The 27,510-nt window shown below is 50.9% G+C and overlaps 1 protein-coding gene across 1 annotated transcript; it reads right to left on the reverse strand.

Moving 5' to 3' along the window:
* Positions 1-19,089: 19,089 nt before the first annotated feature.
* Positions 19,090-26,959, reverse strand: nif3l1 (NIF3 NGG1 interacting factor 3-like 1 (S. cerevisiae)). The gene is given in 7 exon segments (XM_059954132.1): positions 19,090-19,720; positions 20,012-20,095; positions 23,673-23,811; positions 23,976-24,090; positions 24,314-24,476; positions 26,473-26,614; positions 26,616-26,959. Coding segments are annotated over 7 exon segments (1,041 nt in total). The 5' UTR covers positions 26,829-26,959; the 3' UTR covers positions 19,090-19,535.
* Between the last annotated feature and the right edge of the window lie 551 nt (positions 26,960-27,510).

Raw genomic sequence — 27,510 nt, forward strand, 5'->3', positions numbered from 1 at the left:
CCCGGTACCGTACGATGGACTGAGGATACGGAGAGGCGGTAACCCAGGCCGAACCCGGTACCGTACGATGGACTGAGGATACGGAGTGGCGGTAACCCAGGCCGAACCCGGTACCGTACGATGGACTGAGGATACGGAGAGGCGGTAACCCAGGCCGAACCCGGTACCGTACGATGGACTGAGGATAGGGAGAGGCGGTAACCCAGGCCGAAACCGGTACCGTACGATGGACTGAGGATACGGAGAGGCGGTAACCCAGGCCGAACCCGGTACCGTACGATGGACTGAGGATACGGAGAGGCGGTAACCCAGGCCGAACCCGGTACCGTACGATGGACTGAGGATACGGAGAGGCGGTAACCCAGGCCGAACCCGGTACCGTACGATGGACTGAGGATACGGAGAGGCGGTAACCCAGGCCGAACCCGGTACCGTACGATGGACTGAGGATACGGAGAGGCGGTAACCCAGGCCGAACCCGGTACCGTACGATGGACTGAGGATAGGGAGAGGCGGTAACCCAGGCCGAACCCAGTACCGTACGATGGACTGAGGATACGGAGAGGCGGTAACCCAGGCCGAACCCGGTACCGTACGATGGACTGAGGATAGGGAGAGGCGGTAACCCAGGCCGAAACCGGTACCGTACGATGGACTGAGGATACGGAGAGGCGGTAACCCAGGCCGAACCCGGTACCGTACGATGGACTGAGGATACGGAGTGGCGGTAACCCAGGCCGAACCCGGTACCGTACGATGGACTGAGGATACGGGGAGGCGGTAACCCAGGCCGAACCCGGTACCGTACGATGGACTGAGGATACGGAGAGGCGGTAACCCAGGCCGAACCCGGTACCGTACGATGGACTGAGGATACGGGGAGGCGGTAACCCAGGCCGAACCCGGTACCGTACGATGGACTGAGGATACGGAGAGGCGGTAACCCAGGCCGAACCCGGTACCGTACGATGGACTGAGGATACGGGGAGGCGGTAACCCAGGCCGAACCCGGTACCGTACGATGGACTGAGGATACGGAGAGGCGGTAACCCAGGCCGAACCCGGTACCGTACGATGGACTGAGGATACAGAGAGGCGGTAACCCAGGCCGAACCCGGTACCGTACGATGGACTGAGGATACAGAGAGGCGTACCCAGTACAGGCCCCTCCCTTGGGATTTCCCGATTACAGCAAACCGTTCCAGCTGTATGTGGATGAAAAGCAAGGTTTCACAAGTGTGCGGTATTAACACAAGAACATGGTAGCTTTCGAGAACCAGTGGCATATTATTCCACCCTATTGTCTCCAGTGGTTAGAGGAACGCCCGGATGTTTCAGGGCGGTGCTGGCGACGGCGGTAATAGATGAGAAGGCTGCGCCGTCAATACTCGACCATGCCTGTACCGACACCTAATGCCGCTCCTCAGCTCAGCTGCCCGCCGCACGGATACGAGGTCATGTTACTGAGCAGGTCTTTTAAAATGGCACCCACACTCAACCCGGCCACGCAGGTCCCTACGAGGGAGGGAGTCCTCAGAACCCCGTGGCTGTAAGACCTGATGTATCCATTGCAGGTACCCCCTGACAACCCAGATTTAATAGCTTTTACAGACGGCTCCTCTTGTCACACCGGACTGGCAGCCTGTGCGATCATGACTCCCTTTGATACTTTTAGAGGGAGGAACCCTTCCCCAAGGGACGCCCGCTCAGACAGCTGAGCTTTCCGTTATAAAACGAGTTTACATTTTGGCTGGAGGCTACACAGTAAACACCTGTGTGGCGACCCACTTCCTAGCGCACTCGAACCGGCTCACAAATAGCCAGCGCGCCGGCACAAAGGCCAGTCCCAAAAGGGCGCCAGGTCTGCTTCACCAACAAAGGGAAAAGCCTGCGGGGGATTGTGAGTACTTGCCCCCTACAGCATCCGCGCCCGGGGAGGGCGGGATCAGGGAGGCTTTAAAGCGATGCCGCGAAGTTCGAATAAAATCTTCTTTAACTGCAGTTTACCGGCTCCGTGTCGTTATCTCAGCGCTGCGTGTAGCACACCGCTACAATTGGTGACCCCGACGGTCCAAACGATTTTTGGACCGGAGATGAACGACGCCGCATCTGTTCATGCGGTTTCGTTGAAACTGCCGGGTTTCTGGACGATACGACCTCACCTATGGTTCCAGCAAGCAGAAGCCATATTCCACGTTCGGCAGATAACCTCAGAAGACACCCGCTACTACTACGTGGTGAGCTCCCCCGACCAGGACACAGCGGCCCAGGTCGCGGAGTTCGTACAGTCGCCCCCGGCAGACGGCAAGTACACGGAATTCAAAGCCCTGCTCCTCAGGACTTTTGGACTCTCACGGCGCAAGCCGGCTGCCCGTTTACTGCACCTGGATGGCTTGGGCGACAGACCTCCATCGGCTTTAATGAATGAGATGTTGTCTCTGGCCGATGGACACACATGCCTCATGTTTGAGCAGGCATTCCTGGAGCAGCTGCCCGAGGACATACGCCTGCTGCTGTCCGACGCGGATTTCAGTGACCCCCGGAAGGTGGCAGCCCGGGCGGACTTGCTGTGGAACGCCAAAAAGGTGTGCGGGGCGTCCATCGCACAGATCTCCCAGCCACGCTCCCGGCAGCAAACCAGACCCGGCCCGGCCGCAGAGCCCGCTAACCCCAGAGGCAGGGGTGAGGAGACCAATGAACACTGGTGCTTCTACCACCAGCAGTGGGGCGCAGAAGCCCGCCGCTGTCGCCCGCCCTGCAGGTTCCCGGGAAATGCCAGGGCCAGCCGCCGCTGATGGCTACGGCGACTGGCCATCGGGATAGCCTCCTGTATGTGTGGGATAGAAGGTCGGGACGCCGGATTTTGGTCGATACTGGTGCCGAGATCAGCGTTTTACCTCCGTCGAGTTACGACACCCGCAGCAGGGCACCGGGTCCCCCCCTGAGGGCCGTGAATGGCAGCACAGTAAGGACCTATGGCACCCGTCCGGTGCAGCTACAGTTCGGCTCCAGCCGGTTCACGTGGGACTTCACACTGGCCGCCGTAGCCCAACCGCTTCTGGGTGCGGATTTTTTGCGGGCTCACAGCCTACTCGTCGACCTGCCCAGGAAGAGACTGGTACACGCCGAGACCTTTCAGACGTTCTCCCTGGTGCAGCCTAGTTGCCAGCCCCTCACCTCGGCTCCATCACGCTGTCCGACAATGACTTCACCAGGGTCCTGGCGGATTTCCCATCGGTTCTGGCACCGCAGTTCACAGCGGCCATGCCCAGGCACGGCGTACAGCACCACATCCAGACCCAGGGACCACCCCTCCACGCCCGCGCTCGGCGGCTTCCCCCAGACAAGCTCCGACTGGCGAAGAGGAGTTCGGAGGATGGAGGAATTGGGGATCATCCGGCGATCCGACAGCCCATGGGCCTCCCCCCCGCACATGGTGCCCAAAGCGACGGGAGGCTGGAGACCGTGCGGCGACTACCGCCGGCTGAACGAGGCTACCACACCGGACCGCTACCCTGTGCCGCACATTCAGGACTTTGCAGCAAACCTGCACGGCGCACGGATCTTCTCCAAGGTAGACCTCGTCCGGGGATACCATCAAATCCCGATGCATCCTGACGACGTCCCCAAAACGGCTCTCATCACCCCGTTTGGCCTTTTCGAGTTCCTCCGCATGCCGTTCGGCCTGAAGAATGCCGCACAGACGTTCCAGCGGTTAATGGACGCGGTGGGACGGGACCTGGACTTCGCGTTCATCTATTTCATCAGCCAGCAGCAGTTGTCAGGAGCATCTGTCCCACCTCCGTCAACTCTATGCCCGACTGAGTGAATATGGCCTAACAATCAACCCGGCCAAATGCCAGTTCGGGCTCAACACCATCGACTTCCTGGGCCACAGGATTACTAAAGTCGGGGCGACCCCTCTGCCCGCTAAGGTAGATGCGGTTCGCCATTTCCCCCGATCCAACACAATCAAAGGCCTTCAGGAATTCGAGGGTATGGTCAATTTCTACCACCGCTTCCTCCCTTCAGCTGCCCGAACCATGCGCCCCCTTTTCGCCCTGATGTCGGGTCCGGGCAAGGACGTTACCTGGGACGAGGAGTCAGCCGCCACTTTCATTAAAACGAAAGAAGCCTAGTGCACCCCAGAATGGACATCCCTACCGCCCTCACAGTGGACGCATCTAACACGGCAGTCGGTGGGGTGCTGGAGCAACTCATCGCAGGTCGCTGGCAACCCCTGGCGTTTCTCAGCAAACACCTGCGACCACCCGAGCTCAAGTACAGTGCTTTCGACCGGGAACTGTTGGCGCTGTACCTGGCAATCCGGCATTTCAGGTACTTCCTAGAAGGTCGGCCCTTCACCGCGTTCACGGACCACAAACCGCTTACCTTTGCGTTTACGAAAGCGTCCGACCCCTGGTCGTCCCGCCAGCAACGCCACCTGTCCTACATCTCTGAATACACGACGGAAGTCCGGCATGTCTCGGGTAAGGACAATGTCGTGGCGGATGCGCTCTCTCGCCCTAACATTCATGCCCTTTCCCAAGGGAAAGGCGCTGGCAGAGGCACAGCAGGCAGACGAGAGAGGAGATCCCGAGTTACAGAACCGCAGTCTCCGGTTTGCAGCTTCAGGACCTCCCCGTCTGCCCAGGTGAGAGGACCCTACTCTGTGACGTCGCCACCGGCCAGCCCCGTCCCGTCGTCCCGGCAGCCTGGCGGCGACGCGTTTCGACTCCATTCACAGCTTAGCGCACCCCTCCGTCAGGACAACCGTCCGGATGGTCTCCAGCAGGTTCGTTTGGCACGGACTCCGCAAACAGGTCAGTGAATGGGCCAAAACGTGCATGCACTGCCAGACGGCCAAGGTGCAGCGGCACACCAAAGCCCCACCGCAGCAGTTCCATCCCGCCCACCGGCGTTTCGACCACATTCATGTGGATATCGTGGGCCCCCTGCCAGTGTCGCAAGGAGCGCGGCACCTCCTGACTATCGTGGACCGGTTCACAAGATGGCCAGAGGCGGTCCCGCTCACCGACACCACCTCCGAATCTTGCGCCCGAGCCCTGATCGCCACCTGGATATCTCGCTTTGGTGTACCGGCCCACATTACCTCCGACAGAGGCACCCAGTTCACCTCCAGCCTGTGGTCAGCTATGGCCAGCCTTTTGGGGACTCAGCTGCACCACACAACAGGCTAGTGGAGCGTTTCCACCGTCACCTGAAGTCGGCCCTCATGGCCCGCCTGCGAGGAGCCAACTGGGCGGACGAGCTTCCCTGGGTCCTACTTGGCATCCGCACGGCGCCCAAAGACGACCTGCACACCTCGTCGGCCGAGTTCCTACCAGCCCCACGGGGGCAAGAGGAAGATCCCGCAGCAGTCCTGGGCAGACTACGCGAGAGGCTCAGTGACCTGGCCCCCATACCCACTTCACAGCACGGGCGGACCCCGACCTGCGTACCCAAAGACCTACAGAACTGTAAGTTTGTGTTTGTACGAAGGGGCGGGCATCGGCCACCGCTGCAGCGGCCATACGAGGGGCCGTTTATGGTGCTCCGGAACAACGGGTCCACGTTCGTGCTGGACTTTGGGGGGGAGAGGAGGTTTTCACGGTGGACCGACTCAAACCGGCCCATGTGGACCTGGCGCAACCGGTCGAGTTCCCGGCACCGCGGCGCATGGGCCGACCTCCCAAACAGGGTCCGGCCCAGACTGTGGACATTGGGGGGCGTATCGCAGGTTCTGGGGGGGGGGGCGGTTATGTGGCTTCGCACTTCCTAGCGCATTCGAACCGGCTCACGAACCTGCACAGTCCCAAAAGGGCGCCAGGTCTGCTTCACCAACAAAGGGAAAAGCCTGCGGGGGATTGTGAGTACTTGCCCCCTACAGCATCCGCGCCCGGGGAGGGCGGGATCAGGGAGACTTTAAAGCGAGGCCGCGAAGTTCGAATAAAATCTTCTTTAACTGCAGTTTACCGGCTCCGTGTCGTTATTTTAGCGCTGCGTGTAGCACACCGCTACATATGCATGATTTTGGGTCACTTGGGCAGCACCGGGGGTTCATGACGTCTGCGGGGAAAGCCATCTCCCACCCAGCAGGCGTCTTTCATTAACAAGTTGCTACAGGCAGTGCAGTTGCCCGAACAGATTGCTGTCTTTAAGTGCGAGGCCTACTGCCTCAGACCCCGTAGATACCCCTGTAACCCCTAAACCCAAATCTGCAAGATTTAATATCCGCCCGAGACGGGACCCCGGACAAGGAGGAGGGAGAAGTAGGGTTAACGGCAATTGCGGGAGAGGTTGTTGTAGGGTATGCCAGAGGAGCTGTAGGGGTAATTCGCCATTTCCCACCCGCGGAAGCCCCCCTTTGCCAATTTACAGACAGACTTTGTGCAATGCCTGCCAGAGGGAGAAATACTTATTAATAACAGAAGACATGTTCTCCAAATGGGCGAGGGCGTTTCCCACCAGAAAAGATGATACTGGAACTGTGGTTAAGACATTGATGAAAGAAATTATTCCCAGATTTGGGGTTCCATGCAAATTTAACAGTGATAGAGGGACACGGTTTACAGGTAAATTAATTAAGGATTTGGGTCAGGCGGTAGGATTTACTTGGGAATATCACCTTCCGTATCAGCCCCCGTCTCAGGAAGGAATGAATGAAGTATTAAAAGATACATTCAGGAAAGTGGATTGAAATGTCCAGAGGCTCTTTGCATAGTATTATACACTCTCAGGAATCGGGTGAGCCGGACAACTAAACTGACTCCCTTCGAGGTATTAATGGGAAGGCCGATGCTGGCGGGTTCTCGCCCCTACACAAACACCCCTGGTTTGAACCATATAACAATCACAGCACGGAAACAGGCCATCTCGGCCCTCCTAGTCCATGCTGAACTCTTAATCTCACCTAGTCCCACCTACCCGCACTCAGCCCATAACCCTCCACTCCTTTCCTGTCCATATACCTATTCAATTTTACCTTAAATGACACAACTGAACTGGCCTCTACTCCTTCTACAGGAAGCTCATTCCACACAGCTATCACTCTCTGAGTAAAGAAATACCCCCTCCTGTTTCCCTTAAACTTCTGCCCCCTAACCCTCAAATCATGTCCTCTCGTTTGAATCTCCCCTACTCTCAATGGAAACAGCCTATTTACGTCAACTCTATCTATTCCTCTCAAAATTTTAAATACCTTGATCAAATCCCCCCTCAACCTTCTACGCTCCAATGAATAGAGACCTAACTTGTTCAACCTTTCTCTGTAACTTAAGTTCTGAAACCCAGGTAACATCCTAGTAAATCGTCTCTGCACTCTCTCTAATTTATTGATATCTTTCCTATAATTCGGTGACCAGAACTGCACACAATATTCTAAATTTGGCCTTACCAATGCCTTGTACAATTTTAACATTACATCCCAACTTCTGTACTCAATGCTTTATAAAGGCTAGCGTTCCAAAAGCCTTCTTCACCACCCTATCTACATGAGACTCCACCTTCAGGGAACTATGCACTGTTATTCCTAGATCTCTCTGTTCCTCTGCATTCCTCAATGCCCTACCATTTACCCTGTATGTTCTATTTGGATTATTCCTGCCAAAATGTAGAACCTCACACTTCTCAGCATTAAACTCCATCTGCCAATGTTCAGCCCATTCTTCTAACCGGCATAAATCTCCCTGCAAGCTTTGAAAACCCACCTCATTATCCACAACACCTCCTACCTTAGTATCATCGGCATACTTACTAATCCAATTTACCACCCCATCATCCAGATCATTTATGTATATTACAAACAACATTGGGCCCAAAACAGATCCCTGAGGCACCCCGCTAGTCACTGGCCTCCATCCCAATAAACAATTATCCACCACTATTCTCTGGCATCTCCCATCTAGCCACTGTTGAATCCATTTTATTACTCCAGCATTAATACCTAACGACTGAACCTTCTTAACTAACCTTCCATGTGGAACTTTGTCAAAGGCTTTGCTGAAGTCCATATAGACTACATCCACTGCGTTACCCTCGTCAACATTCCTCGTAACTTCTTCAAAAAATTCAATAAGGTTTGTCAAACATGACCTTCCACACACAAATCCATGCTGGCTACTCCTAATCAGATCCTGTCTGTCCAGATAATTATTAATACTATCTCTAAGAATACTTTCCATTAATTTACCCACCACTGATGTCAATCTGACAGGTCTATAATTGCTAGGCTTACTTCTAGAACAATAGAAATTGTTAAAGCCCTGGGCGAAGCTATGGGAGCAAACCGGTCTGGCAGGGCTGCCTCACCTTAGCCGGGGGAAGAAAACACTGGTCGCTTTAAACTATGTAAAGACACTTAAGGAAGATTCTTTCTCCTGAGAGGAAAAGGCCCGATCAGGTGATTCTAGAGGCAAGGACTGCTGTGAAAGTCCAGGATTGGCCTGACTGGAAAAACGGAACCACGTGCAAGTTATCTTCTCCTGAAGAAGGGAGGAGGGAAAACGGAATCATTACTTTTGTTGTGTGTGTGGACTATTGGGGTTTATAATGCCAGGGAGATCCTACAATACTTACTTGGGCTTAGTTTACGAATACCACACTCGGACGAATGTAGTTAGTTGCTGGGTGTGAATGGAGCAGGAGGTGTACCCCTACGGGCAATTCTTTTCAATGAGAAGCAGCGAGAATGCTTCGATAAAATAACCAGCAGTTTTGAAAGCCATTACTGGCCGGACAAACGGAAGGAATGGACACAGGAGGGAATAGATAATCACAAGAACAAGGCTACAAGTGTGTCCATCGGGTCGGTTTTCTTCGCGGGATATAATTAAACAAATCATAATATGCCTGGATTGCACATAGTCGCTCAAACAGCTGAGAAGTGCGGGTGCCAGGAAAACAAGAAGGGTCAGTTAATGGGAAGGAGTGGGTGAAAGTTAAAGACTGATTTATGGTAGGGTAACCACAGCACCTCTGAAAGGGTCGAGCTTACCCCCTGGTTAACACAAAGTTCACTGCAGTCTGTACAAGAGTCCTGACGAAGGGTTTCAACCCGAAACGTTAACTGCTTCTTTCAACGGATGCTGCCTGACCTGCTGAGTTCACCCGGCTTTTTTGTACGTCTTGATTACCCCCTGGTTACCTCTTAACTGGACCGGATGTTGTTACCCCGGATTTGTAATACATCACTCGATATTGGTGTTAATTGTACCTGTGCCTTGATGCCGAGGTCCCGACCCGGACCTGTGGGGATGTTTCCCAGAATTAAACCAGAATGATCGGATCCTGGGTATGATGGGCTTGCTTACACACGTGGCCTCTGCCCCCAGATTATGCAGCTCGGTGTGCGGGCGGTGAGGAGGAATGGGGTCGATTTAGCGGCCAAAAAGGAGGGGACAGTGGAAGAAAGGGGTTAAGTTCAGCAGAACCCTTGGGAGAGCACGATTAAAAAAATCTTCTTTGTACTGACAGTAGATCGTTGTCATGTATGAGGAACCGACTAAAAACGTGCTAATTCTGTGTAATTTGCGGAAGCAGTGTCTGGAAATCGGCTAACTGTATAAATCTGAACTGTACATTTGCATTGGAGACACCCGGAACGGCTCTCTGTGAATTCACCAAATAAAGATGGTAACTAGCTTCAAGGTCTTTCGGAGCTTGTACCTTCTGAAAATCCAAGTACACAACATCCACCGATTCTCCTTGTCATTTCTTCAGAGAATTCCAACAGATTTGTCAGGCAAGATTGTCCCTTGAGGAAACCATCTCCAACATCTTCCCAACCACAGAGGTCAGACTAACTGACCTATAGTTTCCTTTCTTCTGCCTCTCTCCCTTCTTGAAGAGTGGAGTGGCATTTGCAATTTCCCAGTCCTCCGGAACCATTCTAGAATCTAGTGATTCTGGAAAGATCATTACTAATGCCTTCACAATCTCTTCAGCCACCTCTTTCAGAACTCTGGGGTGTACACTATCTGGTCCAAGTGACGGATCTATCTTCAGTTTCCCAAGAAACTTCACCCCAGTTATGGTGACTTCACACACTTCATGACCCCTGACACCTGGAACTTCCACCATACTGCTCGTGTCTTCCACCGTGAAGACTGACGCAAAATACTTACTCAGTTCATCTTCCATTTCTACCTCTCCAGCATCATTTTCCAGCAGCCCAATATCCACTCTTGCCTCTGTTTTACACTTTATGTATCTGAACAAACTTTTGGTATCCTCTTTAATATTACGGGCTAGCTTACTTTTATATTACATCTTTACCTTCTTAATAACTTACTTAGTTGTCTTCTGTTGCCATTTAAAATCTTCCCAATCCTCTAACTTCCCACAATTTTTGCTCCATTATATGCTTCTCTTTGGCTTTTATGTTGGTTTTGACTTCTTTTGTTAGCCACAGTTGTGTCATCCTGTCTTCAGAATACTTCTTCCTCTTTGGGGTGTATATATCCTGTGCCTTCTGAACTGCTTCCAGAAATTCCAGCCATTGCTGCTCTGCCATCATCCCTGCCGGTGTTCCCTTCCAATCAATTCTGGCCAACTCCTCTCACAAGCCTCTGTAATTCCCTTTACTCCACTCTAATACTGATACATCTGACTTTAGCTTCTCCTTCTCAAATTTCAGAGTCAAGTCAATCATATTATGGTCGATTGACCCTAAGAGTTCTTTTACCTTAAGATCTTTAACCAATTCTAGTTCATTGCACAACATCCAATTCAGAATGGCTGATCCTCTAGTGGGCTCAACTATGAGCTGCTCTAAAAAACCATCTTGTAGACATTCTAGAAATTCCCCTTCTTGGAATACAGCTCCAACCTGATTTTCCCAATCTACCTGTATATTGAAATCTCCTTTGACTAGTGAAACATTGCCCTTTTGGCATGCATTTTCTAGCCAACGTTGTAACATAGACCATATCCTTACTTCTGTTTGGGGGTCTGTATATAGTTCCCATCAGGGTATTTTTTACCCTTGCAGTTCCTTAGCTCTATCCACAAAGATTCAACACCTCCCAACCTTATGTCTGTCACCTCTTTTTAATGATTAGGTTTCACTTTTTACTGACAGAGCAACACCACGCCCTCTGCCTTCCCACCTGTCCTTTAGATACAATGTGTATCCTCGGACATTAAGCTCCCAGACATATTCTTTCAGCAATGATTCAGTGATGCTGACAACATTATCTATGCCGATCTGTAACTGTGCTACAAGTTCATTGACCTTTTTCCGTATGCTGCACACATTCATACACAACACATTCAGCCCTGTATTCACCCTTTTCAATTTTGTCTGCCTTCTACATTGCAACTCATCCTGTTGACTGCAATTTTGCCCTGTCCTCAGCCTCTGCTAGGAGTCTCACAACTCATTGCTCCTGTTTGCATCTTCAGCAATATCACAAAAGTTCCCACCCCCCCTGCCAAACTATAAACCCACCTGAACAGCCCTAGCCAACCTGCCGGCAAGGATATCGCACCCCTCAGGTTCAACTCCAATCTCTTCCAAGGAAGCCTCGAGGCAACTCGTGTAGCAGCAGAACTCTCAATGGATATGATTAAATATTCTCGATTTCAGCCTGATACAGCTAAGAAACACAACTGCTTCCAAGGTCAGTACAGTCAACAAAGATGTCTTAATGCATTTAAACAAACTATCACAGCTTAAAACTAACAGAAACAATGCTGATTGTGGACAGACTCCTCGCCGGATTCCACGTAGGAGGAGGTTGCAGGTCAGGGGTAAAAGTGTGTTTAAGGAATTTTGAACTCCCAATACCGACCATCTTGCTGGCAAACATGCGGTCTCTGGTGTATAAAATCGATGATCTCAGAGCCCGGGTGCTGAATCAGAGAGACATTAGGACCGCGTGTATCCTTTGTTTCATGGTTAACCCCTTCTGTACTGGATGCAGCGACTCAGATTGACTGGTTTACTACACACCATCAGGATAGATCTATAGAGTCTCTTAAAAGCAGAGGTGGAGGAGTATGACTCATGATCAACTCTTCTTGGTGCACAAATATATCAATGCTGTCCCAATTCTGCTCACCAGACCTGGAATATCTAGCAGTTAAGTGCCGTCCTTTTTAGCTACCATGGGAGATTTCCAGAACCATTTTGGTAGTGGTATACATTCCACCTCAGGCCAATGTCAATCAGGCTTTAGACAATCTGAGCCATGGGATCAAGATGCACGAAACAGTACCCTAATGCCTTCACCATCGCTTTGGAGGATTTTAACAAGGCCAATCTGAAAAAAAAAATCACTAAGCAACTACCATCAACAGATCACTTGCAATGCCAGAGGAAACAACACACTAGACCATTGTTACACCACCATCAAGAATGCCTACCATGCTATTCCACGCCCTCACTTCAGAAAGTCTGATCACCTGGCTGTACTTCTACTCCCTGAGTATAGGCAGAGACTGAAGACTGCAGTTCCAGCAGTGAGGACCAAGAAGGTATGGACAAGGGAAGCACAGAAGCGCCTACTGGACTGCTTTGAATCGGTGGACTGGACTGTAGTCAGGAATTCATCTTCAAATCTGAATGAGTATGCTGCAATTGTTACCGACTTCATTAAAACTTGTGTAGATGAGTGTGTACCTACGAAGACTTACTGTACATGCCCAAACCAAAACTCGTGGATGAACCAGGAGGTACATTGTCTGCTGAAGGCCCGATCTGTGGCATTCAAGCTTGGCAACCCAGGTCTTTACCAGAAAACCAGGTATGTTTGCGGAGGGCTATTTCAAGGGCAAAGAGACAATTTCAAATGAGGTTGGAGGTGACATCAGATGCACAACAACTCTGGCAGGGTTTGCAAGTCATTACTTCCTACTAGGCAAAACCCAATAGCATGAATGGCAGTGATGCTTCTCTACCAGATGAACTCAATACTTTCTATGTCTGCTTTGAAAGGAAGAACACAACTACAGCTGTGAAGATCCCTGCTGCACCCGGTGACCCTGTGATCTCTGCCTCGGAGGCCGATGTTAGGCTGTCTTTAAAGAGGGTGAACCCTCACAAGGCCGTAGGTCCTCACCTGGTAAGGCTCTGGAAACCTGTGCCAGAGTGCAGGAGTATTCCTAGACATTTTCAACCTCTCACTGCTACAGATGAGAGTTCCCACTGCTTCAAAAAGGCAACAATTATACCAGTGCCTAAGAAGAATAATGTGGGCTGCCTTAATGACTATCGCCCGGTAGCACTCACATCGACAGTGTTGAAATGCTTTGAGAGGTTGGTCATGACTAGTCTGAACTCCTGCCTCAGCAAGGACCTGGACACTGCAATTTGCCTATCACCACAATAAGTCAATGACAGATGGCTCTTCACATGGCCTTAGACCACTTGGACGACACAAACATCTACGTCAGGATGATGTCCATCGACTATAGCTCAGCCTTTATTACCATCATTCCCACAATCCTGATTGAGAAGTTACAGAACATGGGCCTTTGTACTTCCCTCTGCAATTGGATCCTCAACTTCCTAACTGGAAGACTACAGTCTGTGCAGATTGGTGATATCATCTCCTCCTCACTGACAATCAATGCTGGTGCACCTCAGGGGTGTGTGCTTAGCTCACTGCTCTACTCTCTATATATCCATGACTGTATAGCTAGGTATAGTTCAAATATAAGCGCGTGTACAGGAGTGAGATATGCCAACTAGTGGAATGTGTCACAGTAACAACCTTGCACTCAATGTCAATAAGACCAAAGAGCTGATTGTGGAGTTCAGGAAGGTAAGACGAAGGAACACATACCAATCAGATGGATCAGAAGTGGAGAGAGTGAGCTGTTTCAACTTTCTGGGTGTCAAGATCTCTGAGAACCTTACCTGGTCCCAATATATCGATGCGGTTATAAAGAAGGCAAGACGGCAACTATACTTCATTAGGAGTTTGAAGAGATTTGGTTGTCAAGAAATACACTGAAAAACTTCCATAGATGTACCATGAAGAGCACTCTGACAGGCTGCATCACTGTCTGGTATGGGGTGGGAGGGCTTCTACACAGGACTGAAAGAAGCTGCAGAGGGTTGTAAATTTAGTCAGCTCCATCTTGGTTACTAGCCTACAAAGTACCCAGGATATCTTCAAGGAGTGATGTCTCAGAAAGGCAGCATCCATTATTAAGGACCTCCAGCACCCAGGGCATGCCCTTTTCTCACAGTTACCATCAGGTAGGAGATACAGAAGCCTGAAGACACACACTCAGCGATTCAGGAACAGCTTTTTCCCCTTTTGTCATCTGATTCCTAAATGGACATTGAACCTATGAACACTACCTCACTTTTTAAAATATATATTGTTTCTGTTTTTAATCTATTGAATATAGATATACTGTAATTGATTTATTATTATTTCTTCTATATTATGTATATTCATGACACGTGCTGATGATAAAAAACCTGATTCTGATCCCTAAATCTGAACCCCTGCCCCCTCCACCAATTCCTCAGCCACACATTCAACTACCTAGCTCCCCAAAATCTCTCTTCAGGAACCTCACACTTTGGTACCTACGTCATTGGTGTTGATAAGTACCAAGACTTACGGCTCATCCTCGCCCTTGAAAATGTCATGGGCACAGTCTGAGACATCCCTGGCCCTGGCACCAGGGAGGCAATATGCCATCTTGGTGTCTTCATTGTGCCCAAAGAACTTTGTCTGTTCCTCTGACTAAAGAATCAACACCGGTCCCCTTCACTTCGGTGCTACTCCGAGCCACAGCACCAGAGACCCAGTCACTGTGGCTCCCTCCTGGTAGGTCGTCCCCCTCAATAGTATTTAAAGTTGTATACTTATTATTGAGGGGAATGGCCACTGGTATACTCTGCATTGGCTATGCATTTGCCCTTGCTCTCCCTACAATCACCCAGTTACTGGTCTCCTGAATCTAGGGGTGTCTACCTCCCTGTAGCTCCTGTCTAACACCTCCCCATTCTCCAGTATGAGTTGGCGGTCATCGAGCTGCAGTTCCAGTTCCTTCAAATGTTCTCTCAGGAGCTGCAACTCAGTGCACCTGGTGCAAATGTGTTTATCTGGGAGACTCCAGATTTCCCACATCCCACACAGAGTACAAACTACTTGCCCCTTTCCTGAAGTCAATGGCCAGCTCTTTTGCTTTAGCTGAGAAGGTTGAGGGAGTTAGTTGTCAGGTTACCATGTCATCAGGCGATCTCCTTCCTGTATTACCTTTCACCAATCAACTTCCCAGCTCTCTATTTCACCCCCCCCCCACCCGGTCCCGGTTTCACCCATCAGCTGCCACCTTGAACTTCTTCCATTCCTCTCCTCACCTTCTCCCCTTCCCTTCCAGTCCCGAAAAAGGGTCTTTGCCCAAAACGTCAACTGTTCACTCTTTTCCATAGATGCTATCAAGGCTGCCGAGTTCCTCCAGCATTTTGTGTGTCCAGGGTGGGTGAGGTCTTTGATTATTCTGCCTGCTTTACTGAGGCAGCGGGAGGTGCAGACAGAGTCCATGGAGGGGGGAGTGGTTTCTGTGAGGTGCCATACCAAGCCCTGATGTATCCAAATGTATCCTGATGTTTCTGTGATGTTTAGGCAAAAATTGTTGAAGGTCTATAGCAAACTCTCTCAACCTTCAGCAAGGCATTTGATAAGATACCCCATGCAAGGCTTATTGAGGAAGTAAGGAGGCATGGGATCCAAGGGGGCATTGCTTTGTGGATCCAGAACTGGCTTGCCGACAGAAGGCAAAGAGTGGTTGTAGACGGGTCATATTCTGCATGGAGGTCGGTCACCAGTGGATCTGTTCTGGGACCCCTTCTCTTTGTGATTTTTATAAATGACCTGGATGAGGAAGTGGAGGGATGGGTTAGTATAATTGGTTGGAGGTGTTGTGGACAGTGTGGAGGGCTGTCAGAGGTTACAGTGGGATATTGATAGGATGCAAAACTGGGCTGAGAAGTGGCAGATGGTGTTAAGAAAAGGAAGTTAAGCTTAACTGTTTTCTTTCAGCAAGTTGGCTAAAATTCATTTTCTACTCAAAGGGGCATTGACAATTATTTTTGGATTATTATATCTGCATCGTACTGATCATGCTCATGTATCATGAACTCTAAGTATAATAATTGTTACATAGGGTTCCCTGAAACCTGAAAATTTATTTCAAGGGTTCTTCCAGGGCAAAAAGGTTAGAAACATAGAAAACCTACAGCACAATACAGGCCCTTCGGCCCACAAGGGTGAAGTGGTTCATTTTGGTAGGTCAAATATGATGGCAGAATATAGAATTGGCAGTATGGAGGATCAGATGGATCTTGGGGTCTGAGTCCATAGGATATTCAAAGCTGCTGTGCAGGTTGACTCTGTGGTTAAGAGGACGTTCATTGCATTGACCTTCATCAACCATGGGATTGAGTTTAAGAGCCGAGAGGTAATGTTACAACTATATAGGACCCTGGTCAGACCACTTGGAGTACTGTGCTCAGTTCTGGTCACCTTATTACAGGAAGGATGTGGAAACTATTGAAAGGGTACAGAGGAGATTTACAAGGATGTTGCCAGGATTGAGGAGCATGCCTTATGAGAATAGGTTGAGTGAACTTGGTGACAGAGGATGAGAGGTGACCTGATAGAGGTGTATAAGATGATCAGAGGCATTGATCATGTGGATAGTCAGAGGCTTTTTCCCAGGGCTGAAATGGCTAACATGAGAGGGCACAGATATAAGGTGCTTGGAAGTAGGTACAGAGGAGGTGTCAGGGCTAAGCTTTTTTCTTTAATGCAGAGAATGGTGAGTGCATAGTATGGACTGCCAGCAATAGTGTTGGAGGCAGATATGATAGGGTTTTTTAAGACACTCCTGGATAGGTACATGGAGGTTAGAAAAATAGAGGGCTGTGGGTAACCCTAGGTAATTTTTAAAGTAAGTACGTGTCCAGCACAGCATTGTGGGCCGAAGGGCCTGTATTGTGCTGTAGGTTTTCTATGTTTCTAACCTTTTTGCCCTGGAAGAACCCTTGAAATAAATTTTCAGGTTTCAGGGAACCCTATGTAACAATTATTATACTTAGAGTTCATGATACATGAGCATGATCAGTACGATGCAGATATAATAATCCAAAAATAATTGTCAATGCCCCTTTGAGTAGAAAATGAATTTTAGCCAACTTGCTGAAAGAAAACAGTTAAGCTTAACTTCCTTTTCTTGAATTTGATCTCTTTCTTTCCCTTTCATAAATTAAAACAAACTCACAAAGTAAACATAATAAACTTCTGTTAAATAACTGGCTCAGGCCAAAATGAGATTTAATTTTCCTAACGGTAGGCTCGGTAGATTTAATTTAAATAAAGGTTGTAAATTAATTTTAATTAGCGCTATTTAGAACATCAACATTTATTTGAAACATTGAAGCAGTGTGTTGTGGCAATGTCAGGATTTTCTTTTCTCAAACAAGAGAAACAAAATCCCTGATGGAACCAACTATTGATGGGGCCCCATCAGTACAGATGCCAAAACAGTTCCTCCAAGACAGACCTTTTGTTTCCAGATATGAAAACCAAACGTTAAACATGCTTGTTTTGGGCTGCTGTTTGCAACAGAAAAAGGTTCCTTGAATTTCACCATCACTTACAAATGCTCCAACATGACGTTTACTGCTGAAATCTGCTGACCCATCAACCCGGACAGAGAAGCTGTGTTTTCAGTTTATCACACAAAACCTCTTCGGCATCATGTGACGTGTCATCACTACATCGACTTAACGTACTGTTTGAGTGAAAGCTTTTCAATTTCTTGTACTGCATCGTCTCCTAGCATTTCACCCACTATAATTTTACACGCTGGCATTAATAGGTTCTCACATTTCCTTTACCGGGTAATAAGTTCTGCTACTAAATAACTTGTTCCCTGAACCCTTTTACTGGTGACATTGACGCCTCAGAACCTGAAGCTCTCAACCTCTGCACCATTGATGCACTGCCCCCCTTCCTGAACTCAATGACCAGCTCTTTTGTTTTCGCTGACAAGGTTGAGGGAGTTTGTTGAGGGACACCCGGTCACCAGGTGATCTCCTCCTGATTTATCATTATTTGAGCCCTTTATGGTGGTGTCAACTGCAAATTTCTAGATGGAGTTAGAAGATGACTCTTAACTCCACAAGAAGCCTGCTATCAAGGGCAACTACTTCGCAGGTTAGGATAAGGAAGGCCACTTGGCCCATCCAGATTGCCCTGCACCCAACTATTCTGCTGTTCTCTTGTATTCTCACTATAACCCTTAACCCTCTCAGCAATCAAGACAAAGTCAATTTCTGCCTTAACTGCACCCAACAAATGGTTTTCACAGCCTCCTAATACATATTGACATACAGCTTGTCCTCAGTGTATGAGGGTAGGACTCACACCGTGAATGGTGGGGTGTATTGAGGACCAGACAGACCTCAGTGTACAAGGGTATGACACATACCATGAATAGTGGCGAATGTAGAGAAACAAAGAGATCTTGGTGTATGAGGGTAGGACAAACACCATGAATGGTGGGGAGTATCGAGGAATGGGGAGATCTTGGTGCACAAGGGTAGGACACACACTGTGCATTAAAAAAATTGCCCTGTACATCTCATTTGATTACTTTTAAAACTTGTGCTCTGCTATTAGGTATTTTGAACTAAAGTTCAATATTTTGGATTTCGAGAATAATAATTCGGCACTTTTCATACAGATGACGTGGTTCAAAGTGCTTAGTGATGGGATAAAGAGCAAACATAAAATTAAAAGACAAAACAATGTTAGTTAGAAGCAAGGGTGAACAAGTAGGTTTTGAGCTGGTGTTTCAAAGTGTCAACTGAGTCTCCTTCCCTTAAAGTTCCAGGTTTTGAATGTCACCGTTTAGGAGCATAGTTAAAAAAAGAGCTGACCTGCCAATTATCCGTTGAGGGAGTTTCTTAAACCTTCAGAGACTGACAGGAGAAGACCTGAGAGCTCGAGCAGGATTATAGAAGTGATTCTGCGGTGTACTCTGGTGCCAGACCATAGAGGGCTTTATAATCAAGGAAGAGAACGTCAAAATCATTCCAAAAGACACAGGAAGTCAATGCAGGGTAGTTAGGGCGAGAGTGTTATTCTCCCTCATCCTGGCTTTAATTAAAAGTCCATCAGCAGCCAGTGGCAATATCCAGAATCTGTGAACAGATTTCAATTTACAAGACCAAACTATATTCAAACTCCCAGGGTCACTCGCAGAGTGAAGCTCCCTCCATGCCCATCACAAACTCCCACCAAATTCAAGAGTATCACATAATTAATAAGACATTAACGTGCATTTCAGAGATGACTGTGTCAGTTTACAAAGCACAAGGCTGCTTTGTGGTGATTGGTGCTTGCTGATGCACTGCGCCTGTCTGGTTGTTGGGGCAAGACGGCGGGAATGGTAAGGCCCCCAGGTTGAAAATGCCCTCCTTCCCTCTCCCGGGAGAGAAGGGCTCCCTCCTCTCCCCCCCCCCCCCCAGCCCAATTGATGGGGACAAGGGGTGGGCGCTGGCCTCAGACCAGGGCGAGGGGTTCACGGTCCTGGGTTGAGATATGGAGTGAGACCCGACCTGAGAGTGAGGGGGTGAGGAGGGAGGCAAAACGGGGGAGGAAGCCTCGCTCAGAGGTAGAGTGCTCGGCCAGGAGGACGGAATGTCCCTGTGAGATGGCATCCAGAGTCTGATGGTGGGACATTTCACCTGTGAGGGTGGGGGTGGAGACAGAGAGAGGGAGGAGGAGGAGAGATGGGGGAGAGGGGTTAAAGGGAGGGGGAGGGTGGAGGGTGTCATGGAAAGGGGTAGGGAGAGAGAGGGAGGGAGAGAAAATGAATATTGTTTGTATTGCGGCCTACGTCACTTCCCCCACCCCATCCTTCACTCCCCAACCCTCCCTTGTTCCACCTACCCCCTTCCCCCATTTCTCCCCATTTATGTTTTCTCAGTGTCTCACACACGCACACCTCCACCGCCCAGCCCCTCACCCTTCCCTACCGGTCAGGTAGAGATCCGCGTGCACTCCTTCCAGGACGCTCCCTCCAGATCCAGCGCAGACCGCCACCGTGCTCACCAGTGAGTCTGCAGGCAGGGGACACAGAGACGGTCAGCAGACAGGCCTCTGACCCTCCCCCATCCCCCAGCCACTCCCTTGCTGCAGTCGGAGGGGGAGGGGAGGCGGTATGCCAACACTGGAAGAAAACGAAAACTCCACAGACACAGAGGGGAGAGGGAAACAAGGGCTGGGTTCAGGGTTGAACCCTGGTTCCTGGTCTGAGATACAGTGACTCTACCCACAGCACCACTGAGCTCACAGGGACTGACAGGCACGGACGTTTGGATTCGGAATCACGGGGCTGCACGGCCGTATTACAGAGCCAGCAGCCCGGGTTCAATTCCTACTGCTGTCTGTGAGGACTTTGTGCGTTCTCCCGTGACCGTGCAGGTTTCCTCCCACGTGCCAAAGACGTAGGGGTCAGTCACGTGGGTGTAACCGGGTGACGCAGTCTCGTTGGACCAAAAGGGCCTGTAAATGTGCTGTATCTCCAAATAAAATAGACAGAGGATGGTAGTCGATGGAACCTATTCTGTCTGGAGGTTTGCAATGGTGGGCAAGTTTGTGGAAGATGCAAGGAATGGTGGTGCTGTGGACAGTGTAGAAGATTGCCAAAAGGTTCAGCAGGAGAGAGATCAGTTGTAGAAACGGGCAGAGAAATGGTAGATGGAGTTTAATCTGAGCAAATGTGAGGTGTTGTACTTTGGGAGGTCAGATGTAAAGGGGGCAGGACCTTAACAGTGTCAGGGTCCAAGTCCACAGCTCCCTGCGAGTATTCGATGTTGTAAAGAGAGCGTACAGCCCACTCCTTTACCCGGTCAGGGCAATGCTGGAAAGCCACACTACAGCTGTAGAAAACTTGAATTAGCCCACACTTGGAGTATCGTGTACAGTTCCGGTCCCCCATTTTTGGAAGGGTGTGGGAGGTACACTAGGATGCTGCCTGGATTAGAAGGTACGGTCTACGAGGAGAGGTTGGACAAACTTGGGTTGTTTTCTCTGGAGTGGGGGGAGGCTGAGGGCAGACCTGAGAGAGGTGTATACGATTGATGTATGAGAGGTATAGATAGTCGACAGCTGGTATCTTGTTCCCCAGGGTGGAAATGTCCAATACCACAGGGACAGTTGCAGACGGGTGGGAGCAGATAGTGGAGTGGTTGTGAAGAAGGACGTCATTAAGCATACATACAAAGTCAAGAATCAAAATGTTGAGCATGGTGGGACTAACGTTCTGAGCTGTCTGTGTTTCAATGAAAAGAATATTGTAGGGAAAAGGCAGATGAGCTCAGCATGGATCAGCATGTGGAATTATGACATTGTAGCCATCTGTGGTTGCAGCAGAGCAGGCCGGGATGAACCAGGAGGTATGTCATCTGCTGAAGGCTAGATTTATGGCATTTAAGGCTGGCGACCAGAAAACCAGGTGTGACTTGCGGAGGGCTATTTCAAGAGCGAAGATACAATTTCGAATGAGGTTGGAGGCGACATCAGATGTACGACAGCTCTGGCAGGGTTTGCAAGACATTACTTCCTACAAAGTGAAACCCAATAGCATAATTGCTTCACTACCAGGTGAACTGAATGCCTTCTATACCCGCTTTGAAAGGAAGAATATAACTACAGCTGTGAAGATCCCTGCTGCACCCGGTGACCCTGTGATCTCTGTCTCAGAGGCCAATGTTAGGCTGTCTTTAAAGAGGGTGAACCCTCACAAGGCAGAAGGTCCCTAAGGAGTATGTGGTAAAACTCTGAAAACTTGAGCCGAACAACTGGCGGGAGTATTCAAAGACATTTTCAATTTCTCACTGCTAAGGGCAGAAGTTCCTTCCCACTTGCTTCAAAAAGGCAACAATTATATCCATACCTAAGAACAATGTGAGCTGCCTTAATGACTATCGCCCGTTAGCACTCATATCTACAGCTTTGAGAGGTTGGTCATGACTAGACTGAACTCCTGCCTCAAGGACCTTGACCCACTGCAATTTGCCTATCGCCGCAATAGGTCAACTACAGATGCAATCCAATGGCTCTGCACCTGGACAACACAAACACCTACGCCAGGATGCTGTTCATCAAATATAGCTCAGCATTAATCACAGTTCTGATTGATAAGTTACAGAAACTGAGCCTCTGTACCTCCCTCCCCGATTGTATCCTCGACTTCCTAACCAGATAACCACAATCTGTGCAGATTGGCGATAATATCTCCTCCTCACTGACGATTAACACTGTGCGCACCTCAGGAGTGTATGCCTAACCCACTATACCCTTTATACACATGACTGTGTGGCTAGGCATAGCTCACATACCATCTATAAATTTGCTGATTCTACCATTGTTGGTAGAATCTCAGGTGATGACGAGAGGGCAAACAGGAATGAGATATGCCAACTAGTGGAGGTGGTGCCGCAGCAACAACCTGGCACTCAATGTCAGTAAGGCTAAAGAGCTGATTGTGGACCTCAGGAAGGGTAAGACGAAGGAATAACATACCAACACTCACAGAGGGATCAGAAGTGGAAGAGAGTGAGCAGTTTCAAGTTCCTGGGTCTCAAGATCTCTGAGGATCTAAACTGGTCCCAACATGTCGATGCAGCCATAAAGAAGGCAAGACAGTGACTATACTTCATTTGGAGTTTGAAGAGATTTGGTATATCAACAAAAACACAAAAACTTCCATAGATGTACTATGGAGAGCAACACTGTCTGATATGGGGGTGGGGGGGGGGGGGGTGGTACTGCACAGGACCAAAAGAAGCTGCAGAGGGTTGTAAATTTAGTCAGCTCCACCTTGGGTACTAGCCTACCAAGTACTCAGGACATCTTGAAGGAGCGGTGTCTCAGAAAGACAGGCTCCTTCCCATCAGTTGTTGGAATCGATTGTTTGGGGATGAGGTTATGGAGTACCTGGGGCACATGACAAGATAGGCCAAAGCCAGCAAGGTTTCCTGAAAGGAAAATCCTGCCTGACTAACCTACTGCAATTGAGTGTGTGTCTTCAGGCTCCTGTACCATCTCTTTGATGGTAGCAACGAGAAGAGGACACGTCCTGGGTGAGGGAGGTCCTTCATGGATGCTGCCTTTTTGAGGCATCGCCTTTTGAAGAAACAGAGAGACCTGGGTTCCCCAAGTACAAGGTCACAGGTAGACATTGGTGAAGAAGGTGTTTGACATGCTGGTCTTCACCAGATGTTGGTGAGTCCACACTTGGAGTATTGTCGCCTGGCGATGGGAGAGATGCTATAAAACTGGAAAGAGTGCAGAGGAGGTTTCCTGAACTGGTGGGACTTAGTTATGGAGAGAGATTGGGCTGGTTGGAGCATAGGAGACTGAGGGATGACCCAAGAGATGTATAAAATCACGGGGGGGGGGGGGGGCAGTGATAGGGGTGAATGTGCACAGACTTTTCCCCAGGGTTGGGGGAATAAAGATCCAGGTTTAATTTTGGGGTGGGGGGGGGTGGAGGGAGATTTCACAGGAACCTGAGGGGGAAAGTTCTTCACCCAGAGGATGGCCTGAATATGGAATAAGGTGCTGGGGGAAGGGGAGGGGAAATGGTGGAAGGACCACAGTGCAGTGGGGGGGCGGAAGAGTCTCACTTACCCACACTGTGACCACATCCCAGAGCCAGTCGCAAGTGGGGTGCCCCCAGGTGCTGCTTCACCCTCTGCACCAGGGTCTTGATGGGGGTGGGCGTCTGCAGTTGGCACAAGCGTCCCATCCCTGTGTCTGGCAGAGGAGGCTGTGGGGTGATGGAGAATGAGGACATTGAGGGACCAGGAGACAGGTAGGGAGGGCTATATACTCTCCCCCTCTCACGGTCATATCTCCCTCCCTCCTGCACCCCCTTCTCCTACCTCCATTCCCACCCTGCACCCACTCCCTCCTCCTCATCACCTCACCCACCTTCTCCAGACGAGTTAGTTCCAGACTCTGTCCCAGTTCCCTGGAGGCTCCAATGATCCGAACGGCTCCCACCAGCCCCGACTGGTCACAGGTCAGCGAGAGTCGGCACCCAGCCCTGCATCAGAGTGAGAGAGCAAGAGATGGGGTGTGTGTGGGGGAGGAAGAGAGAGGTGGGGCTTGAGAAAGAGAGAGATGCGAGTGGGCAGAAGAAAGGAGAAAGGGGGCGAGGGTGAGAACAGAGTGTGAGAGAGAGGAGAGGGAGACGGATGTGTTCATATCCTATGCAATCTCCTCTCTCTCCCACATTACCCGACACCCCATGGACCACACCCCCTTACCTGGGGGTCTCTGAGGATACCCAGACCCCTTCCTGCTCCCGAAGGCGAGTGAGAACAGTCTCCGAATTAAACCCCTCCGGAATAGTCAGCTCAAGGCGGTGGGAAGCAGCGCTGGGGAAGGAGTCACTCACAGATTCGGTCAGAGGCCGAGTGGTGCATTCACCTGGTAACGGAGGAAGAGGGAGAGGTATGGAGAGTCAGAAGGAGTTTCACTCTGTGTCTGACCCCGGGAGTGTGTGATGGGACGGTGTGGAAGGAGATTCACTCTGTGTCTAACCCCGGGAGTGTGTGATGGGACGGTGTGGAGGGAGATTCACTCTGTGTTTTGACCCCGGGAGTGTGTGATGGGATGGTGTGGAGGGAGATTCACTCTGTGTTTGACCCCGGGAGTGTGTGATGGGATGGTGTGGAGGGAGATTCACTCTGTGTCTAACCCCGGGAGTGTGTGATGGGACGGTGTGGAGGGAGATTCACTCTGTGTCTGACCCTGGGAATGTGTGATGGGACGGTGTGGAGGGAGATTCACTGTGTGTCTGACCCCGGGAGTGTGTGATGGGACGGTGTGGAGGGAGATTCACTGTGTGTCTGACCCCGGGAGTGTGTGATGGGACGGTGTGGAGGGAGATTCACTGTATGTCTGATCCCAGGAGTGTGTGATGGGACGGTGTGGAGGGAGATTCACTGTGTGTCTGACCCCGGGAGTGTGTGATGGGACGGAGTGGAGGGAGATTCACTGTGTGTCTGACCCTGGGAGTGTGTGATGGGACGGTGTGGAGGGAGATTCACTCTGTGTCTGACCCTGGGAGTGTGTGATGGGACGGTGTGGAGGGAGATTCACTCTGTGTCTGACCCCAGGAGTGTGTGATGGGACGGTGTGGAGGGAGATTCATTCTGTGTCTGACCCCGGGAGTGTGTGATGGGACGGTGTGGAGGAGATTCACTCAGTGTCTGAACCCGGGAGTGTGTGATGGGACGGTGTGGAGGGAGATTCACTCTGTGTCTGACACCGGGAGTGTGTGATGGGACGGTGTGGAGGGAGATTCACTCTGTGTCTGACCCCGGGAGTGTGTGATGGGACGGTGTGGAGGGAGATTCACTCTGTGTCTGACCCCGGGAGTGTGTGATGGGACGGTGTGGAGGGAGATTCACTCTGTGTCTGACCCTGGGAGTGTGTGATGGGACGGTGTGGAGGGAGATTCACTCTGTGTCTGACCCCAGGAGTGTGTGATGGGACGGTGTGGAGGGAGATTCACTCAGTGTCTGACCCCGGGAGTGTGTGATGGGACGGTGTGTGGAGGGAGATTCACTCTGTGTCTGACCCCGGGAGTGTGTGATGGGACGGTGTGGAGGGAGATTCACTCTGTGTCTGACCCCGGGAGTGTGTGATGGGACGGTGTGGAGGGAGATTCACTCTGTGTCTGACCCTGGGAGTGTGTGATGGGACGGTGTGGAGGGAGATTCACTCTGTGTCTGACCCCAGGAGTGTGTGATGGGACGGTGTGGAGGGAGATTCACTCAGTGTCTGACCCCGGGAGTGTGTGATGGGACGGTGTGGAGGGAGATTCACTCTGTGTCTGACCCCGGGAGTGTGTGATGGGACGGTGTGGAGGGAGATTCATTCTGTGTCTGACCCCGGGAGTGTGTGATGGGACGGTGTGGAGGGAGATTCACTCAGTGTCTGAACCCAGGAGTGTGTGATGGGACGGTGTGGAGGGAGATTCACTCTGTGTCTGACACCGGGAGTGTGTGATGGGACGGTGTGGAGGAGATTCACTCTGTGTCTGACCCCGGGGGAGTGTGTGATGGGACGGTGTGGAGGGAGATTCATTCTGTGTCTGACCCCGGGAGTGTGTGATGGGGACGGTGTGGAGGGAGATTCACTCAGTGTCTGAACCCAGGAGTGTGTGATGGGACGGTGTGGAGGGAGATTCACTCTGTGTCTGACCCCGGGAGTGTGTGATGGGACGGTGTGGAGGGAGATTCACTCTGTGTCTGACCCCGGGAGTGTGTGATGGGACGGTGTGGAGGGAGATTCACTCTGTGTCTGACCCCGGGAGTGTGTGATGGGACGGTGTGGAGGAAGTTCAGCCTGTGTCTGTCCCAAGAGTGTATAACGGGAGAGTGCAGAGGGAACCCAGCTGAATTAGGAAGCCACTTACCCAGACTCTCAGCCAGCCAATCGTTGACACCACCAGGGACTGCGTCAAGGGCAGTGTGCGGGGAGTACACGGCGATCCGGTTTTCCAGCGCTCCCGTCAATATCCGGCCTTTCCAGCTGGCAGGGGTAAGGCGTCGGAGGGGGGTGGAAAATGGGAGGGTGGTAGCAGATCAGGAGCTGGGCCTGCAGTTCGATTGCCTCCCTCAGTACATCCTCGGTCAGGTCCACGGCTAGAAGGGCAGAGTGGACGCAGAGAGGAGAGGCCGGTGCGAGCAAGAGTCCCACATTATCCCAGCTGGCAGCCAGGCTGGGGGGAGCCAGCTTCTCGATGAGGGTCACCACCTCCTGCAGGTCCATGGAGGGAGTGAGAGGGGTCTGGGAGGAGAGGGAGCGGCAGAGGGAGGTCACGCAAGGCGGACGCTGGTGAGGAAGGGGCGGAGGAGCAGCAGCATGGAGTGGGGGATCTACCAGTGGTGGTGGGTGGGTGGGAACAGAAAGAGAGCGGTAGAGGTGGAGGAGTGTGCTAGAAGGGAAGAACAACGGGGGGGGGGGTGAGGGAGAAGGGGGTAGAGGTGGAGGAGTGTGGGAGAAGAGGAGAGGGAGGGGAGGCTGAGGGATAAGGGGAGAGAGAGGGGAGGGTAAGGGATAAGGGGGTAGAGAGGGGAGGGTGAGGGATAAGGGGGTAGAGAGGGGAGGGTGAGGGATAAGGGGGTAGAGAGGGGAGGGTGAGGGATAAGGGGGTAGAGAGGGGAGGGTGAGGGATAAGGGGGGTAGAGAGGGGAGGGTGAGGGATAAGGGGTAGAGAGGGGAGGGTGAGGGAGAAGGGGAGAGAGAGGGGGTGAGGAGAAGGGGAGAGAGAGGGGAGGGTGAGGGAGAAGGGGAGAGGAGAGAGGGGAGGTGAGGGAGAGGGAGAAGGGGGTACAAGTGGAGGGGTGTGAGAAGGAGGGAGAAAGGGGGAGATTCAGTCAATTTTCACAGATTTGACATAATCACGTCTCACCTCCCTGACCCAATCCATCTCCCTCCCCTTTCCCACCCC

This window comes from Hypanus sabinus, chromosome 29, assembly GCF_030144855.1.
Source record: "Hypanus sabinus isolate sHypSab1 chromosome 29, sHypSab1.hap1, whole genome shotgun sequence".
NCBI lineage: Eukaryota > Metazoa > Chordata > Chondrichthyes > Myliobatiformes > Dasyatidae > Hypanus > Hypanus sabinus.